Source organism: Salmo salar, chromosome 16, assembly GCF_965601325.2.
Source record: "Salmo salar chromosome 16, fSalSal1, whole genome shotgun sequence".
NCBI classification, from domain to species: Eukaryota; Metazoa; Chordata; class Actinopteri; order Salmoniformes; family Salmonidae; genus Salmo; species Salmo salar.
Window position 1 is genome coordinate 10122655 of NC_138306.1, and position 18426 is coordinate 10141080.

The following is an 18426-nucleotide window of genomic DNA, read 5'->3' on the forward strand; positions in this document are numbered from 1 at the left end:
CATAAATTGGTCTGATCTTCATCTAAGTCACAACAATAGACAAACACAGTCTGCTTAAACTAATAACACACAAAGAATTAAACGTTTTCATGTCTTTATTGAACACACAGTGTTAACATTCACAGTGCAGGGTGGGAAAAGAATGTGAACCCTTGGATTTAATAACTGGTTGACCCTCCTTTGGCAGCAATAACCTCAGCCCAAAGTTTTCTGTAGTTGCGAATCAGACCTGCACAACGGTCAGGAGGAATTTTAGACCATTCCTCTTTACAAAACTGTTTCAATTCAACAATATTCTTGGGATGTCTGCTGTGAACTGCTCTCTTGAGGCCATGCCACAGCATCTCAATCGGGTTGAGGTCAGGACTGACTGGGCCACTCCAGAAGGCGTATTTTCTTCTGTTGAAACCATTCTGTTGATTTACTTTGGTGTTTTGGGCCGTTGCCCTGTTGCATCACCCAACTTCTGTTGCGCTTCAATTGGCAGACAGCCTTACATTCTCCTGCAAAATGTCTTGATAAACTTGGGAATTCATTTTTCCATTGATGATAGCAAGCTGTTCAGGCCCTGAGGCAGCAAAGCAGACCCAAACCATGATGCTCCCTTCAGCATACTTTACAGTTGGGAGAAGGTTTTGATGTTGGTGTGCTGTGCCTTTTTTTTTCTCCACACTTAGTGTTGTGTGTTCCTTCCAAACAACTCAACTTTTAGTTTTCTGTCCACAGAATATTTTGCCAATAGTGCAGTGGAACATCCAGATGCTCTTTTGCGATCTTCAAACGTGCAGCAATGGGTTTTTTTGGACAGCAGTTGCTTCTTCCATGGTGTCCTCCCATGAACCCCATTCTTATTTAGTGTTTTACATATCGTAGACTCGTCAATAGAGATGTTAGCATGTTCCAGAGGTTTCTATAAGTCTTTACCTGACACTCTAGGATTCTTCTTAACCTCAGTGAGCATTCTGCGCTGTGCTCTTGAGGTAGAGTAGCAACAGTGCTGAACAGTGCATTTGTAGACAATTTGTCTTACTGTCTTGGACTGATGGACATCAAGGCTTTTAGAGATACTTTTGTAACCCTTTCCAGCTTTATGCAAGTCAACAATTCTTAATCTTGGGTCTTCTGAGATCTCTTTTGTTCGAGGCATGGTTCACATCAGGCAGTACTTCTTGTGAAATAGCAAATTCAAATTTTGTGAGTGTTTTTTGTAGGGCAGGGCAGCTCTAACCAATATCTCCGATCTTGTCTCAGTGATTGTACTCGAGGTTAGCTGACTTCTGATTCCAATTAGCTTTTGGAGAAGTCGTTAGCCTAGGGGTTCACATACTTTTTCTAACCTACACTGTGAATGTTTAAATGTATTCAATATAGACAAGAAAAATACAATGCGTTATTAGTTTAAGCACACTGTTTGTCTATTGTTGTGACTTAGATGAAGATCAGATCTAAATTGATGCAGAAATCCAGGTAATTCCAAAGGGTTCACATACTTTTTCTTGCCACTGTATTAACATTTTAAGCTAAATGTTCAACTGTTGCATCAGGCTCATTGCTTAAAACAGGTTTTTTTTTATGCTAGTGGTTACATTAATTTGGGATCTATTGCATCCCACAACTCTACCAGACTATAATTGGAATATTTACAGTGCATTCGGAAAGTATTCAGACGCCTTGACTTTTTTCACGTTTTGTTACGTTACAGCCTTATTCTAAAATGGATTAAATATTTTTTTCCCCCCTCAAGTCTACAACCAATAGCCCATAATGACAAAGCGAAAACAGGTTTTTAGAAATGTAATACCTTATTTACATACAGTACCAGTCAAAAGTTTGGACACCTACTCATTCAAGGGTTTTTCTTTATTTTTACTATGTTCTACATTGTAGAATAATAGTGAAGACATCAAAACTATGAAATGACATATGGAATCATGTAGTAACCAAAAAAGTGTTAAACAAATCAAAATATATTTGAGTTTCTTCAAAGTAGTCACCCTTTGCCTTGACAGCTTTGCACACTCTTGGCATTCTCTCAACCAGCTTCATGAGGTAGTCACCTGGAATGCATTTCAATTAATAAGTGCTCCTTGTTAAAAGTTCATTTGTGGAATTTATTTCCTTAATGCATTTTAGCTAATCAGTTGTTGTGACAAGGTAGGGGTGGCAAACAGTAGATAGCCCTATTTGGTAAAAGACCAAGTCCATATTATGGCAAGAACAGCTGAAATAAGCAAAGATAAATGACAGTCCATCATTACTTTAAGACATGAATGTCAGTCAATCCTAAGATTTTGAAATTTTCCGGAAGTTTCTTCAAGTGCAGTCGCAAAAACCATCAAGCGCTATGATTTAAACTGGCTCTCATGAGGACCATCACAGGAAAGGAAGACCCAGAGTTACCTCTGCTGCAGAGGATAAGTTCATTTAGAGTTACCAGCCTCAAACAGCAGCCTAAATAAATGCTTCATAGAGTTCAAGTGACACACATCTCAATATCAACTGTTCAGAGGAGACTGTGTGAATCAGGCCTTCATGGTTGAATTGCTGCAAAGAAACCACTACTAAAGGACACCAATAAGAAGAGACTTGCTTAGGCCAAGAAACACAAGCAATGGACATTAGACCAGTCTTTGTGAGCCGCAGAGTAGGTGAACGGATGATCTCTGCATGTGTGGTTCCCACCTTGAAGCATGGAGGAGGAGGTATTATGGTGTGGCAGTGTCACCAGCAAAGCACCGTCTGATTTATTTAGAATTCAAGGCACACTTAACCAGCATGGCTACCACAGCATTAGGCAGTGATACGCCATCCCATCTGGTTTGCGCTTAGTCCCACTATCATTTGTTTTTCAACTGGAAGATTACCCCCAAAACACACCTCCAGGCTGTGTAAGGGCTATTTGACCAAGAAGGAGAGTGATGGAGTTCTGCATCAGATGACCTGGCCTCCACAATCACCCGACCTCAACCCAATTGAGATGGTTTGGGATGAGTTGGACCGCAGTGTGAAGGAAAAGCAGCCAACAAGTGCTCAGCATATGTGGGAACGCCTTCAAGACTGTTGGAAAAGCATTCCTCATGAAGCTGGTTGAGAGAATGCCAAGAGTATGCAAAGCTGTCATCGAGACAAAGGGTGGCTACTTTGAAGAATCTCAAATATAAAATATATTTAGATTTAACACTTTTTTTTTTTTTTTTTTTTTTTTTTTTTCTTCGTGACACATGATTCCATATGTGTTTTTTCATTGTTTGGATGTCTTCACTGTTATTCTACATTGTAGAGAAACCCTTGACTGAGTAGATGTGTCCAAACTTATGGCTGATACTGTAAGTATTCAGACCCTTTGCTATGAGACTCGAAATTGTGCTTAGTGCATCCTATTTCCATTGATCATCCTTGAGATGTTTCTACAACTTGATTGGAATCCAGCTGTGGCAAATTCAATAGATTGGACATCATTTGCAAAGGCACACACCTGTTTGTATAAGGTTCCTTAGCTGAAAGTGCATGTCAGAGCAAAAACCAAGCCATGCGATCGAAAGAATTGTCCGTAGAGGAACAGATCTGGGGAAGGGTACCAAAAAATGTCTGCAGCATTAAAGGTCCCCAAGAACACAGTGGCCTCCATCATTCATAAATGGAAGAAGTTTGGACACCACCACCACAATGTGGGGAGAAGGGCCTTGGTCAGGGAGGTGACCAAGAACCCGATGGTCACTGACAGAGCTCCAGAGTTCCTCTGTGGAGATGGTTGTCCTTCTGAAAGGTTCTCCCATCTCTGCAGCACTCCACCAATCAGGCCTTTTTATGGTGGAGTGGCCAGACGGAAGCCACTCCTCAGTAAAAGGCACATGGCAGCCCGCTTGGAATTTGCCAAAAGTCACCTAGACTCTCAGACCATGAGAAACAAGATTCTCAAGTGCTTGTCAAATTGTGAATGACAGACATTGTCTACAGCCTGCGCAAAAAAACAAAGCAGAGCTCATGTGACTTTTTCAAATCATCATTAGTCGCGTCATGCAGCCTTAGAATGTATGAAAAATCAAAAGATATAGTCCACCATTAGTATCACAACTATAGTTACATAACTCAATTAAAGCATATTGGAGTACCTGTTTCTTTAACTGCTCTACACAGAATAGCCGCGTGTGCACACTCCCTCATTGTTTGGAGAAAATATCCTTTCTAAGCTAATCTTGTCTGCTAATTTTAATTAATGTAGCCCACAGACATATGGCATAGCCAAATCAGGGCCTAATATAAGGACAACTCGGAGTATGCTTTTCTGTTCTTTTGAAATAGACTACATTTTCTTCATGTTTCGTTAGACTTGTCTAAAATAATGGCTATATTGTGATTGTGTATGCTATATTACACGGATTTATTGCGTGGAAGCAAGGAGATGCTAAATCGTTTTTTTGTTAGTTAACGGTCAACTATCGTGAGACCGGCAGTTATTTGTTTGACAATCACCGGCTGACAAAATTTCATGACCGCCACAGCCCTAGTCATCACCAAGCCAGACTGGGTCATACAGTCAGTAGGGCAGCTCTTCCTCACTGAGGCCTCAGCCCAGTGCATATGAACACACACATGCCGGTGGACGGACAAAAACCCAGGGACTAATTAGCACACTAGCTTGGTATTCTAAAATCTGCATAAAAACAATATTCCCACCAGAGATTGTTCCATCAAATTGAATTGCTGCAGATTTAAAGGCTGTGCGTGATGACAGTGCACATAAAAATACATTTTGCGGTTAAATCCACTGTACTGAATAAAAGTTAAATGGGTTTCCATCACATTTTCAGCTCTAGTGATGGTTTTCTCACAATTTTGCATTGTATAGCGAGTCTACCCACGCTGGTATTGGCACATGCTCTCTAGCCAACGGCACTCACTATCTGCGTATATCCTAGATGATGAGAATATATGGACAAAAGGGTCAGATTATAATTTTTCCAACGTCAGCCAAGCATAGTTTATCATGTCACCAGAATAAGACCCTGGATATTTATTGTAAAGGAGCATCAAGCTCATCACCTTGTACTTTTAACACCCTGTGAAGTTCATAACTTATTTCATCTGTAGTTGAATAAACTGCACGCTTTCTCAGTCATAGTGGGAGGACCACACTACATGTCATCGCGTGACTCAACGTTTACTTCGATATGATGGTTATGTTTATGCATAAAAGCAGTTCCGCTGACATTTCTCGCGTAGTTCATTTTACTGTACCTGCTACGTGCCGACCCGGTAGCGACAAACCTATCGTTTCTACTTGCAAAATCGCAGTGCTCGTCAGAGACCAACAAGTTGACTTTGAGCCAATCAGAAAGCACGAACCCCCAAATGGGGGAACCAACAGGAGTGACAACAAAAAGGAAGGAAAGGGGGCATTTTCTCTGTACAGCCACAGATTAGCCAGTCACACTTCATATGCAATGGTAGCTAGCTAAGTGCACAGATGCAATGCACACAACACTAAATACTTCCTCTAAGCTAGCTAATCACTGTAGCTAGTATTGACATTATAATTAAAGTGGATTAGCTAGTTTCCATGAAACAGCTGCCTGTGTTAGTGCCTGTAGCTAGCTATGTTGGGCTAGCTAGTGAATATGCTAGATAAACATTTGGATGTGGATTGACACTGTCACTTTATTGTTTCTTCGTTATCTATCTTTGGTCATCTGGCTAGTATCAACAAGGGCTTTCTACAAAATAGCAACATTTAGCACAGCTAGCTACTGATGGGGGGTCACCTTGGGGCTATGATAGGGGCTGCACCAAATGATTGATGTATTATAATAATTGATTATGCTTATATTGTGTTAATAGAAGGGGAAGGGCTATAAGACCCCTCTACCACTACATTTATAGGGTCCTGGACTACAGATTAGCAATATATATGCATTATAAGGTTTAATATTGTTCCACAGTTCTTTTCTAGTCTCTGCTTCTTATAAGAAACGGTCTGAGAGATGTGTGATTATTATTATTGTCATAACAGGGTGTCTGTAAGAAAGCGCCTCAAGGCTAAAAGAGATTCATAGACACAGAACCCTGCAGGGGAGTGAACGAGATCAGAGACTAGTGAGACATACCACTATAAAGCAATTTGGGGAGTGGAAAATTACTGCTGAGCCCTTAGAAAACACTGGAACTATTCTCTCCTGCAAGTTTGTGTAACTGTATATGCATGGGCTTGGTCTCATGAGTAGAAGGTGTTGACATAGGCAGTTACATCACTAGGGGTTGACTGCAAGCATATTAAAGCAACTTGGACCCTTTCCTATTTTGCAGAACTTACTCTGAAACATGTGTGCTATGTTCCCATTGTCAACTTCTGTCTGCAATTGCATTAATAAAGGTTTTTGATTGATTTACTTAAAGATATTGTCTGATTGCTGATTTCACCAATAAGAAAATGATCGACAAGGAACCAACCTACCCCAACACTACCAAACTAACATTGGAATCTAGACCATAAGCAACACGAACATGCATTGCCAAACAACACTACTGCCACCTTCTGGTTTGGAGCATTTTGGCTGAGTGGCTGATGATTTCAAGGTCTTTGCTGTGTGAACACAAACGAGATTGACTGCCGACAGTGTTCAGAGGTGCAAAGTACTGTGTGCAGCAAACGTTAGACAATCCCTACCGGTGTGTCTGAATTTTAACACACTGCCTCTCAGTTAAAAATGTGACACACGACACACTGTCAAAGGACAGGGGAGCCTCCTTTAAGCAGCTAACAGTGAGATGAGGTTGTGAAAAGAGGGGAGGAATTGAGAGGATAAGTGTGTGTTGGGGAGAGGGCTTAAAGATAATCTATTTATTGGATGGATTCCGAGGGCTGTGCGTGCGTATAATCCTGCCCCCCATCATGATTAGCTTTGTCACTGAGGAGCGCTGGGGGGCTGTCTGCGCCTCCTTATCGCAGCCAAACACACACACTCCCCGCTACCAATGTGCCATCGCTTCTCCTTTCATCTCTTTTGATTTCACAGCCCTTTACTTTGTGTCAGCTTGTCATGTCTTCTTTAACCTCATTCTAAGTCTCTCTCTTTCTCTCTCTGTTTCTAATGGTCTCAGCCTCTCTCTCTCTCTGTGTGTGTGTGTGTGTGTTGTCAGTTTTAGCCCCATGCTAGGTGTGTGTGTGTGCAGTTATTTTTTTGTTTGTTGTGTGAATCCTTCTGTGTTTGCTGTAGGTTTCTGAGCTCTGACATGCGGTTCTGTTATTCCCCACAGATGTACGATTGCTGCTCAACAATGACAATCTTCTCAGGGAAGGTGCAGCGCAGTAAGTCGACACTCTTTACTGTCAAAGTGACTCAGACTTGTGGTCAGTTGACGTCATAAACAATCTACTACATGGAGTGAATGTACTATTGACAACTGTAATAGTCATTGTTTCTCCAAGAAATATTTCACTACTGACACTGATTTTAAGCTTGTACCTGTTTCTGTTTTGATTCTGTAGTGCTTTTGCACAGTACAACGTGGACCAGTTTACTCCGGTGAAAGTAGAGCAATATGAAGAACAGGTAGGCTATACCCATTATCTTATGTCAGATTGCAATTTTTCGCCTGTCAGTTGAGAGACGAGCGTCGCGTAGGAGTGAAGCCATCTGTCGGAATAGAATGGTCTTCACCATGTCCTCCAGAAATGCAGAGAAACAAGACACTGTAGTCAGCCCCTCTAGAACCATACCCTATGATGCTATTGACCTGGTGTCATTAGAAACAGATCGCTATCGGGATAAACAGCTCTGGTCATTTGGACTAGATGAATGAATGAGACCAGCCTTAGTGATGTCTAAGTGGATGAACTGAAGAATATTAGGCTTGTCGCATTGAAATCGATTGTGTTGTTTCTATGTTTGCTATACAAACAATAATTCCTCTCTTGGCACTATTCCAGTTCAGCATGATTGTGCCGTTGCCTAGGTAACGCAATGATTCACTGATAAATGTTCTGGTTAGCACCCTAGACTGTCAGTAATATAAGAAATAGGTCACACAACTCGTATACACCGAACAAAAATATAAACGCAACCATTTCAAAGATTTTACTGAGTTACAGTTCATATAAGGAAATCAGTCAATTGGAATCAATTCATTAGGCCCTAATCTATGGATTTCACATGACTGGGAATACAGATGCATCTGTTAGTCACAGATAACTTAAAAAAAATAAAAAAAAATAATAATAATAATAAAGGTAGGGGCGTGGATCAGAAAACCAGTCAGTATCTGGTGTGACCACCATTTACCTCATGCAGCGCAACGCTTCTCCTTCACAGAGTTGATCAGGGTTTTGATTGTGGCCTGTGGATTGTTGTCCCACTCCTGTTCAATGGCTGTGCAAAGTTGCTGATATTGTCAGGAACTGGAACACGCCGTTGTATACGTCGATCCAGAGCATTCCAAACAGGCTCAATGGGTGACATGTCTGGTGAGTATGCAGACCATGGAAAAACTGGTACATTTTCAGCTTCCAGGATTGTTTACAGATCCTTGCAAAATGGGGCCGTTGTGCATTATCATGCTGAAATGGCACTACAATGGGCCTCAGGATCTCGTCACAGTATCTCTGAATTCAAATTGCCGTCAATGAAATGCAATTGTGTTCATTGTCCATAGCTTATGACTGCCCGTACCATAACCCCACCGCCACCATGGGGCACTCTGTTCACAATTTTGACATCAGCAAACCGCTCGCCCACACGACACCGGTACAGTTGAAACTGAGATTCATACGTGAAGAGCACACTTTCCAGCATGCCAGTGGCCATCAAAGGTGAGCATTTGCCCACTGAAGTCGGTTATGATGCCGAGCTGCTTTCAGGTCAAGACCCCTGGTTAGCAAGATGAGCATACATCTGATGAGCATACGGTTTCTGACAGTTTGTGCAGAAATTCTACGGTTCTGCAAACCAACATTTTCATCAGCTGTCCGGGTAGCTGGTCTCAGATGATCCCGCAGGTGAAGAAGCCGGATGTGGAGGTCCTGGGCTGGCGTGGTTACACGTAACCTGCGGTTGTAAGGCCGGTTGGACGTACTGCGAAATTCTCAAAAACAACGCTGGAGGCGGCTTATAAAAGAGAAATTAACAGTAAATTCTCTGGCAACAGCTTTGGTGGACATTCCTGCAGTCGGCATGCCAATTGCACGCTCCCTCAACTTGAGACATCTGTCGTAGGGATGAATATTTTCCAGAAAATCTACCAAGTTTCAATACCGGGAATAATTCTTATTTATCCCTAAAGTCCCGGGAAATACCGCAAAAATTGCAAGTGACCATTTGGGATGCGCTCTGTGCTTCCTGAGGGCACTCTGTGTAGAGATAGCCTAGGCCTATCATGATAAAGCTCTGAAGTAAATATGCTAGGCTAAAGGCAATTTTATTTTTGGCCAATCTACTGCTGCACATGTTGTGTATTTTGTAGAATTGCATTACAAAATGTTGTAATTTCTCAGGTCTTGTCATTTAATTTTTTTGTGAATTGATCCCGGTTAACTGTGTTAATCTCTGTTGTGTAACAGAACTGCACATCTTAGAGTGGCCTGTTAGTGTCCCCAGCACAAGGTGCACCTGTGTAATGATCATGCTGTTTAATCAGCTTCTTGATATGCCGCACCTGTCAGGTGGATGGATTATCTTGGCAAAGGAGAAATGCTCACTAACAGGGATGTAAAGAAATTTGTGCACAAAATTTGAGAGAAATGTATTTTATGCGCATGGAAAATTTCGGGGGTCTTTCATTTCAGCTCATGAAACATGGGACCAACACTTTACATGTTGCGATTTATATTTTTGTTCAGTGTAATTTTTGTCCTATTCTTAACTACACAACCATTTTCTCTAATCATTTGACCCCTCCCCCTACTTCCCTCCCTCCTCCTCTCCAGGTCTTAATCACAGAGCATGGAGACCTGGGCAACGGCAGGGTCCTGGACCCTAAAAACAAGATTTCCTTTAAGTTTGACCATCTGAGGAAGGAGGCCAGCGACCCACAGCCACACAATTTGGACGGAGCAATGGAGGGCTGGAGGAGTGCTGTGGACGGTGCTGTCCGGGCCTACGTCAAGGAGCATTACCCCAACGGAGTCTGCACTGTACGTTTGGGCTGCATAACACCTTTTTCTTGCCTGATCCTGCACTGTTGAATTTGTCATTAGATCATTTAGCTAATATTATGTGATAATGGAGTTCACTGAAAATGTGTCGCTTCTCCCCTTAGATTTACGGCAAAACCATTGATGGACATCAAACCATCATCGTGTGTATCGAGTGTCATCAGTTTCAACCAAAAAACTTTTGGTATGTATGGATTTTTGGAATCAAACATGCGGGGTGAATTAAGTACATTTGTAGTTTAGGTTTCTAATCGTTTACAATGCCTTCGGAAAGTATTCAGACCTTTTGACTTTTTCCACATTTTGTTACATTACAGCCTTATTCTAAAATGGTTTACGTTTTTTTTTTATCATCAGCAATCTAAACACAATAGTCTATAATGGCAAAGTGAAAACAAGTTTTTAGAATTTTTGCACATTTATAACAAATAAAAACAGAAATAACATGTTTACATAAGTATTCAGACCATTTGCTATGAGACTCGAAATTGAGCTCAGGTGCATCCTGTTTCCATTGATCATCCTTGAGATGTTTCTATAACTTGATTGGTGTCCACCTGTGGTAAATTCAATTGATTGGACATGATTTGGAAAGGTACACACCTGTCTATATCAGGTCCCACGGTTGACAGTGCATGTCAGAGCAAAAACCAAGCCATGAGGTTGAAGGAATTGCCCGTAGAGCTCCGAGACAGGATTGTGTTGAGGCACAGATCTGGGGAAGGGTACCAAAATATTTCTGCAGCATTGAAGGTCCCCAAGAACACAGTGACCTCCATTCTTAAATGGAAGAAGTTTGGAACCACCAAGACTCTTCCTAGAGCTGGCCGCCCGGCCAAACTGAGCAATCGGGGGAGAAGGGCCTTGGTCAGAGAGGTGACCAGTGACCTGATGGTCACTCTGACAGAGCTCCAGAGTTCCTCTGTGGAGATGGTTGTCCTTATGAAAGGTTCTCCCATCTCTACAGTACTCCAACCAATCAGGCATTTATGGCAGAATGGCCAGACGGAAGCCACTCCTCAGTAAAAGGCACATGATTGCCCGCTTGGAGATTGACAAAAGGTACCTAAAGGACTCTCAGACCATGAGAAACAAGATTCTCTGGTCTGATGAAACCAAGATTGAAATCTTTTGCCAGAAAGCTAAGTGTCACATCTGGTGGCAACCTGGCACCATCCCTACGGTGAAGCATGGTGGTGGCAGCATCATGCTGTGGGGATGTTTTTTAGTGGCAGGGACTGGGAGACTAGTCAGGATCGAGGGAAAGATGAACGGAGCAAAGTACAGAGAGATCCTTAATGAAAACCTGCTGCAGAGTGCTCAGGACCTCAGACTACGAAGGTTCACCTTCCAACAGGACAATGACTCTAAGCACACAGCCAAGACAATACAGGAGTGGCTTCGGGACAAGTCTCTAAATGTCCTTGAGTGGCCCAACCAGTGCCTGGACTTGAACCCAATCAAATATCTCTGGAGAGACCTGAAATTACCTGTGACGCTCCGCATCCAACCTGACAGAGCGTAAGAGGATCTGCAGAGAAGAATGGGAGAAACTTCCCAAATACAGGTGTGCCAAGCTTGTAGCGTCATACCCAAGAAGACTCAAGGCTGTAATTGCTTCCAAAGGTGCTTCAACAAGGTGCTGAGTATAGGGTCTTAATACTTATGTAAATGTGATGTTTCTGATTTTTTTTTTTTTATAAAAAATTATACAGATTTAGGGAGAGAGGAATTATTTAAAACATTTTAGAGTAAGGCTGTAACGTAACAAAATGTGGATAAAGTCAAGGGTTCTGAATTCTTTCCCAAATGCACTGTAAATGGTTTCTAAATCTCTCCAGGCTGAATCAAGGTATGTTTAGCCTGTGAACCATCAATTGTCTGGTTTACACGCTAAACACCATTTCAACACTATCTAAGCTTGCTTTGTTTGGTACTTAGCTAACCACTGCCTGTTGGTTTAGAGATCAGTGGCCCCCCATTACCTTGTTGAGCCAGCGCTGATCAGGTTAATTTAATTGGATAAGGGCTGTGGCAATCCTCTTTGCAGGTGGGCATTTACTGGGCTTAATGCGCCTTGAGTGTAAAGATCTGATTTCCGCTGAGGAAAGACTTGGCTGTGTAATGGAGGTAGAGGGAGACAACACTAAACTCAGATGCACTTTATATGAGCTTGTGGATGTAAAAAAATGTATTGTCTTTTCTCTCTCTTTGTAAAGGAATGGACGTTGGAGGTCCGAGTGGAAATTCACCATCGGCTCCTCCACTACTCAAGTGGCCGGAATAATGAAAATCCAGGTGTGTGTGTGTGTGTGTGTGTGTGTGTGTGTGTGTGTGTGCGTATTTATACAGAGCCTTCAAAGTATTCACAACCCTTTTTCCACATTTTGTTGTGTTACAGCCTGAATTTAAAATGGATTAAATTGAGATTTTGTGTCACTGGCCTACACCGGTGGCGGTCGGTGCTGTTTTAAGATGAGGGAGGACCATTTTTTATGAGCATGGCCTTTTTTCTATTACAGCTTATTAGATGACTGTCGTTCCTATTTAATTTCACCCATCTCAATGTAACATCGATTAGGTTTAGGCTACTATATGATACACACGTTTTCCCTATAACCATCATGAGGTTGCTACAACCTAGCCTACGAATCAAAGTTTACAACGCAGGTGCACAGGTTGAGAGATTTAATATGAGTAATCAAGGTGACAGACTGACGCATTCAATACCGCCTTGCACAGTCTTGCCTGCATCAAGCTGATCTAGGGTGGTAATCATTAGTCCAACAGTTTCTATTGGACATATTCAAGTCATTTTATCCCCGTTTTCATTCCGTTTGCTTCCGTTCAACCTTTTCCGGGTGGGACCCTTCATCTCAATTTCCGCCTAAAATGACACTCAAATCTAGCTGCCTGTAGCTCAGGACCTGAAGCAAGGATATGCCTATTCTTGATACTATTTGAAAGGAAACACTTTGAAGTTTGAAGATGTGAAATTAATGTAGGAGAATATAACACAATAGATATGGTAAAAGATAATACAAACAAAAAAAAACATGTTTTCTAATTGTATTTTTGTTGCATCATCTTTGAAATGCAAATGAAAGGCCATACATTGAGAGAGGAAGCTGAGGATAATTTAGGTGTTGTCCACAAGAGGGTGACAGTGTGTGTGCAAAGTTTTAGACCGATACATTCAAGAATGAGAGCTACGTAATATTTAGTATGAGTCTCCCAGGTGTCCCTCACGACTTTGCCCAAATGTACCCAAGTGACCGAATTTGTCAATTGATACATTTTCAAGTACGTAACTATAGAGAACATACGAAAATGCTATGGTAATAAAAAATATAAGTTTACACACGTCCATACATGGTGGCTCATTAGCTTCCCGACAAAAAGGTACTAACAAGAGATGCGACGAGAACGCTGATCCAATGCCTCCCAACACAGAAGTGTACTATTTAAGATAAGGGCCAAGTTAGCAGCCAACACTGATCTAATGTCATAAGTGCACACTCCACAAACCACACACAAAGTGGAGAAAAAAAACCCGATTTACAATTAGAGTATTTCGTACACCCACCGTCCTCTACACCAGATTGTGCTGCTGATGCCAAGTCCCATAGCAGTCTCTTTCTGCTGTGAAGCAGAGGGTAACAACACAAGTAGTGCAGGTGATGGGAGATTTCTTTTGGCACAGAGTACAACACCTTCCTGCTGTGCTGTTTTGGTCCTGAGGCACATTCAGGTCTGCAGTGATTTTATTATTTATTTTGGCCTGGGGTGGGTGTAGAGCCAGAGCCAGAGACAGCAGCAGGTATCAGACTGGAGGAACCAGTTCCTACATTTGAATGAGTGTGGGATGGAGGACTTGAATGTGGTCTCTTTGGAGTTGACTCCCAGAGGTCATCTGAGTCTCTACCACTATTCATGAAAGTAGCCACCCTTTGCACACTCTTGGCATTCTCTCAACCAGCTTCATGAGGAATGCTTTTCCAACAGTCTTGAAGTTCCCACATATGATGAGCACTTGTTGGCTGCTTTTCCTTCACTCTGCGGTCCAAACATGTTTTCACTTTTTCATTATGGGGAATTGTGTTTGGATGAGTGAGGGGGGGAAAAAATCAATTTGATCCCTTTTTGTTCTAACTCAACAAAATGTGGACTAAGTCGAGAGGTATGAATACTTTCTGAAGGCACTGTATGTGTGTATACATTTGGGCATGGTTACATTTAGGATCATCACACACAACTCTGGGCTCCCGAGTGGGGCAGCGGTCTAAGGCACTGCATCTCAGTGCTAGAGGCGTCACTACAGACCTTGGTTCGATTCCAGGCTGTGTCATTACCGGCTGTGATTGGGAGTCCCATAGGTCGGCGCACAGTTGGCCCAGCGTCGTTAGGGTATGACCGGGGTAGGCCGTCATTGTAAATAAGAATTTGTTCTTAACTGACTTGCCTAGTTAAATACAGGTTAAATATTTTAATTAAAACATTTTTTATATATTTTTTTTACTCTGTCTGGTTGTAGGTTCATTACTATGAAGACGGCAACGTTCAGCTGGTCAGCCACAAAGAGGTCCAGGAATCCATGTCCATATCTGTGAGTGCTTTATTAAATAGAATACATGTGGAACAACCCCCATTGAAAACATTCACAGAAATGAACCCCTCTGCTGTAAAGTATTTGGGTTAGGTATGTCATTTTTATGCTCAGTACTTGGACATCTCTTGTTTCACCTCCCGATTTCCACTCTGTTCCTCTCCACCAGAACGAAGCTGCAACTGCAAAGGAGTTCATCAAGATCATGGAGGCTGCGGAGAACGACTACCAGGTGTGTGTGTGTGTGTGTGGGATTAGGAATGGGCACATACACGTAACTGCCTAAATAAAGGAAAAGCTAACATAAAGTGTCTTAATAGGGCGTTGGACCACCACAAGCTACAAGTGTCTGGCACTCTTGGAGGGATGCAACATCATTCTTCCACGAGAAATTCCATCATTTGGTGTTTTGTTAATGGTGGTAGAAAACGCTGTCTCAAGCACCGCTCCAGAATCTTCCCTAAGTTTTCAATCGGGTTGAGATCTGGTGTCTGAGATGGCCATGGCATACTGTTTACATTTGTTTTCATGCTCATCAAACCATTCAGTGACCACTCGTGCCCTGTAGATGAGGGCATTGTCATCCAATGGGGACATAGCCATGGTAGCCAAAATAATGGCTTGCCCAGCATTTTTATGTGACCCTAATGTTAATTGCTTTTAATATACTTTGTATCCCTCATTTACTCATGTTACCATTAATTTGGCCGTTACCTGTACATATACAAATTGCTGTAACTTCAAGTACATGCAATAATGAAGCGTCATATTTTGGCATTGATGTCACATGACATGTCTGTCAGGTGTTGTTCATATACTTGTGTAACGTCAAAACGTTATCTGGAAACCATTACCACATGACACTGTTCCTGTCAATTGTGGTTCTTATTAGAGATGGGCACGGTTAAGGGATTCATTGAATATCCGAATAGATGTTATTTGATTACTTTAAGTGAGTGTTAATTTTGAGAATTTTCTTTTAGGCCTATTTTAACAAAAATATCTACATTTTAAATTATCCTTATGACATTGTTAACTACAAGAATATACAATGACATTTGGTATTTTTCATTTAATAAAACAACCAACTTTTGAGTGTAGTTTTTATAACGGTGCACGTTTAACCCTCCAGTCTGCCCTGACATTGTTGTGCTATTTTCCCCACTTCAAATAGCAGTTACAGGAATGCGCACCTAAATGTGTCCACAAGACCTGACACATCAATACAAAACACTCAATAACTTTTTTGTATCAGTTCTATCATGGTGAAAATCAGGCTTCTCTTTCACTGAGTAAGTTTACATGCACACCAATAATTCGATATTAAACTGATTATAGCATTAGGCAGAGTGTCGCATTAGTCATGTAAACACCTCACTCGGCTTATCTGAATCGGCCATAAGGTCATTATCATAGTAAGCATAGGCCGATTTAAAACACCTGCTTTTCTGAGCAATTTGTTGAATAATTAGGACATGTAAACAGTTTAATCGGCGTTCCAGCTGTGTGTTTTATCTGCGCATGTGCCAGCACCGGTAGCGCAAGCCTCCCTCTTATGTGCGAGTTTTTTTTATTTTTATTTATTTTATTTCACCTTTATTTAACCAGGTAGGAAAGTTGAGAACAAGTTCTCATTTACAATTGCGACCTGGCCAAGATAAAGCAAAGCAGTTCGACACATACAACAACACAGAGTTACACATGGAGTAAAACAAACATACAGTCAATAATACAGTAGAAAATTAAGTCTATATACAATGTGAGAAAATGAGGTGAGATAAGGGAGGTAAAGGCAAAAGGCCATAGTGTCAAAGTAAATACAATATAGCAAGTAAAACACTGGAATGGTAGATTTGTAGTGGAAGAAAGTGCAAAGTAGAAATAGAAATGATGGGGTGCAAAGGAGCAAAATAAATAAATACAGTAGGGGAAGTGGTAGTTGTTTGGGCTAAATTATAGATGGGCTATGTACAGGTGCAGTGATCTGTGAGCTGCTCTGACAGCTGGTGCTTAAAGCTAGTGAGGGAAATAAGTGTTTCCAGTTTCAGAGATTTTTATAGTTCGTTCCAGTCATTGGCAGCAGAGAACTGGAAGGAGAGATGGCCAAAGGAGGAATTGGCTTTGGCTTTCTTATGTGCGAGTGAAGTGAGTTCTGGAAAAACTGAAAGTATGCATCTTAGAAATAATTGTCCGAACTCAGAATCAAATGGGTTATCAAAAATAACATGGTTACTGTGGTAGAATGTTTTTTTGAATGTCCATTTGCATAATAATGGTTGGTCAAGAGCAATTCTCTATCCGGATATCATATCATTTTTTTTGTTGTTGATATTATTCTAATAGTACAATAATTTCTGAAATGCCTATCTCTATTGTTACACCCCAAAGCCCTCCCTAATTCCTCCCTCCTCTTTCCCCGTCAGACCGCCATCAACGAGAATTACCAGACCATGTCGGACACCACCTTCAAAGCCTTACGCCGCCAGCTTCCTGTGACGCGCACCAAGATTGACTGGAACAAGATCCTGAGCTACAAGATCGGCAAGGAGATGCAGAACGCTTAAAACAAACAAAACAGAAAACCCCAGCATTGCATGGCTGGCTTATTGTATCGTCTTTGTACAAATTAGATAAATGGGAGCGGAAAAATGTTTGGTCTCACAGGAAAAAATGTCAAACATTATTACACATATTAAGATGTCTAGTTTTATTAATGCTTTTATACAGACACAGTTAAAAAGATAATCTGTATAATATATAGATGATAAAGTAAATAATCATATTACTGGCCAAATAGGATGTGGATGGAAGAGGGGTGGATATGCAAATGCAAACCTGACAACCTGATATACATTTTGTGACAATGTTGTGTCAATATTTATGATTATGGTAGTTAAACCACACCTTTGACCCAAGGAAAAACTATACCAATTGCAATGATGAAATTATTATTTTGAGGAATCTGTCTCTGTGTATATTGGCTAATGCAGGAAAAGAATCCTGTACTGTAAAAGAGTCTTTCCGTTGTGTTCAATGGCTTGTACTTTTATGACATCAGAATGACATCTTTTACACGAGCGGTTTGTCACCTTTGTCATTTTCGACCACTCAATGTTCTTCTTGGTCCCATTATTGGTTCTCCCCACACCGTTTACCCCAGACCATACGCTAAAATCTTAAGTTTGTGTGACCCTCCAAGCATAACTGCAGCTTAACTCATCTATTTCTGAACTTTCATGACACCGTGAAAGTACGGTTCCTATAATACCCTAACAAGCTTAATTATTAATAACTCTCTAATTGCTACCAAATATGGATTAAAATGTTCAATTTAATTTACAATCAAATTATAGTATGTCTTATTTTGAATTAGGACAGACCTGACTGTATTATAACATGGCACATTGTAATATATACCTGTATTAAACATCCTTGTCCTTCGGTTTGGTGATTTATTTCCTTGAGATTAATTGTAATTCAATCACAACTTTGTTGCACTAAATTACACATTTTCTATTTACTGTCTCACTCAATTTTGACCATTGATAGGGTTCCTGTTATAGGGTTTATTGTTAAACACTACTTCTACATTTGCAGAGACCTGATCCAGATCAGATTAGTCTCAGATTGCTACAAATGTGGAAATGGTGTTAGAAACCTATCGATATGAATT

The 18426-nt window shown here is 41.1% G+C and overlaps 1 protein-coding gene across 1 annotated transcript in view; it reads left to right on the top strand.

Moving 5' to 3' along the window:
• capza2 (capping protein (actin filament) muscle Z-line alpha 2) overlaps nucleotides 1-18195 on the top strand; it is a 47580-nt gene extending 29385 nt beyond the window's left edge. The window contains exons 3-10 of the mRNA NM_001139651.1: nucleotides 7255-7306; nucleotides 7487-7550; nucleotides 9920-10126; nucleotides 10252-10331; nucleotides 12367-12445; nucleotides 14682-14753; nucleotides 14923-14985; nucleotides 17177-18195. Coding sequence (NP_001133123.1) covers nucleotides 7255-7306; nucleotides 7487-7550; nucleotides 9920-10126; nucleotides 10252-10331; nucleotides 12367-12445; nucleotides 14682-14753; nucleotides 14923-14985; nucleotides 17177-17317 — 758 coding nt within the window. The 3' untranslated portion in view covers nucleotides 17318-18195. The remainder of the gene's footprint in view (nucleotides 1-7254; nucleotides 7307-7486; nucleotides 7551-9919; nucleotides 10127-10251; nucleotides 10332-12366; nucleotides 12446-14681; nucleotides 14754-14922; nucleotides 14986-17176) is intronic.
• Nucleotides 18196-18426: the final 231 nt, after the last annotated feature.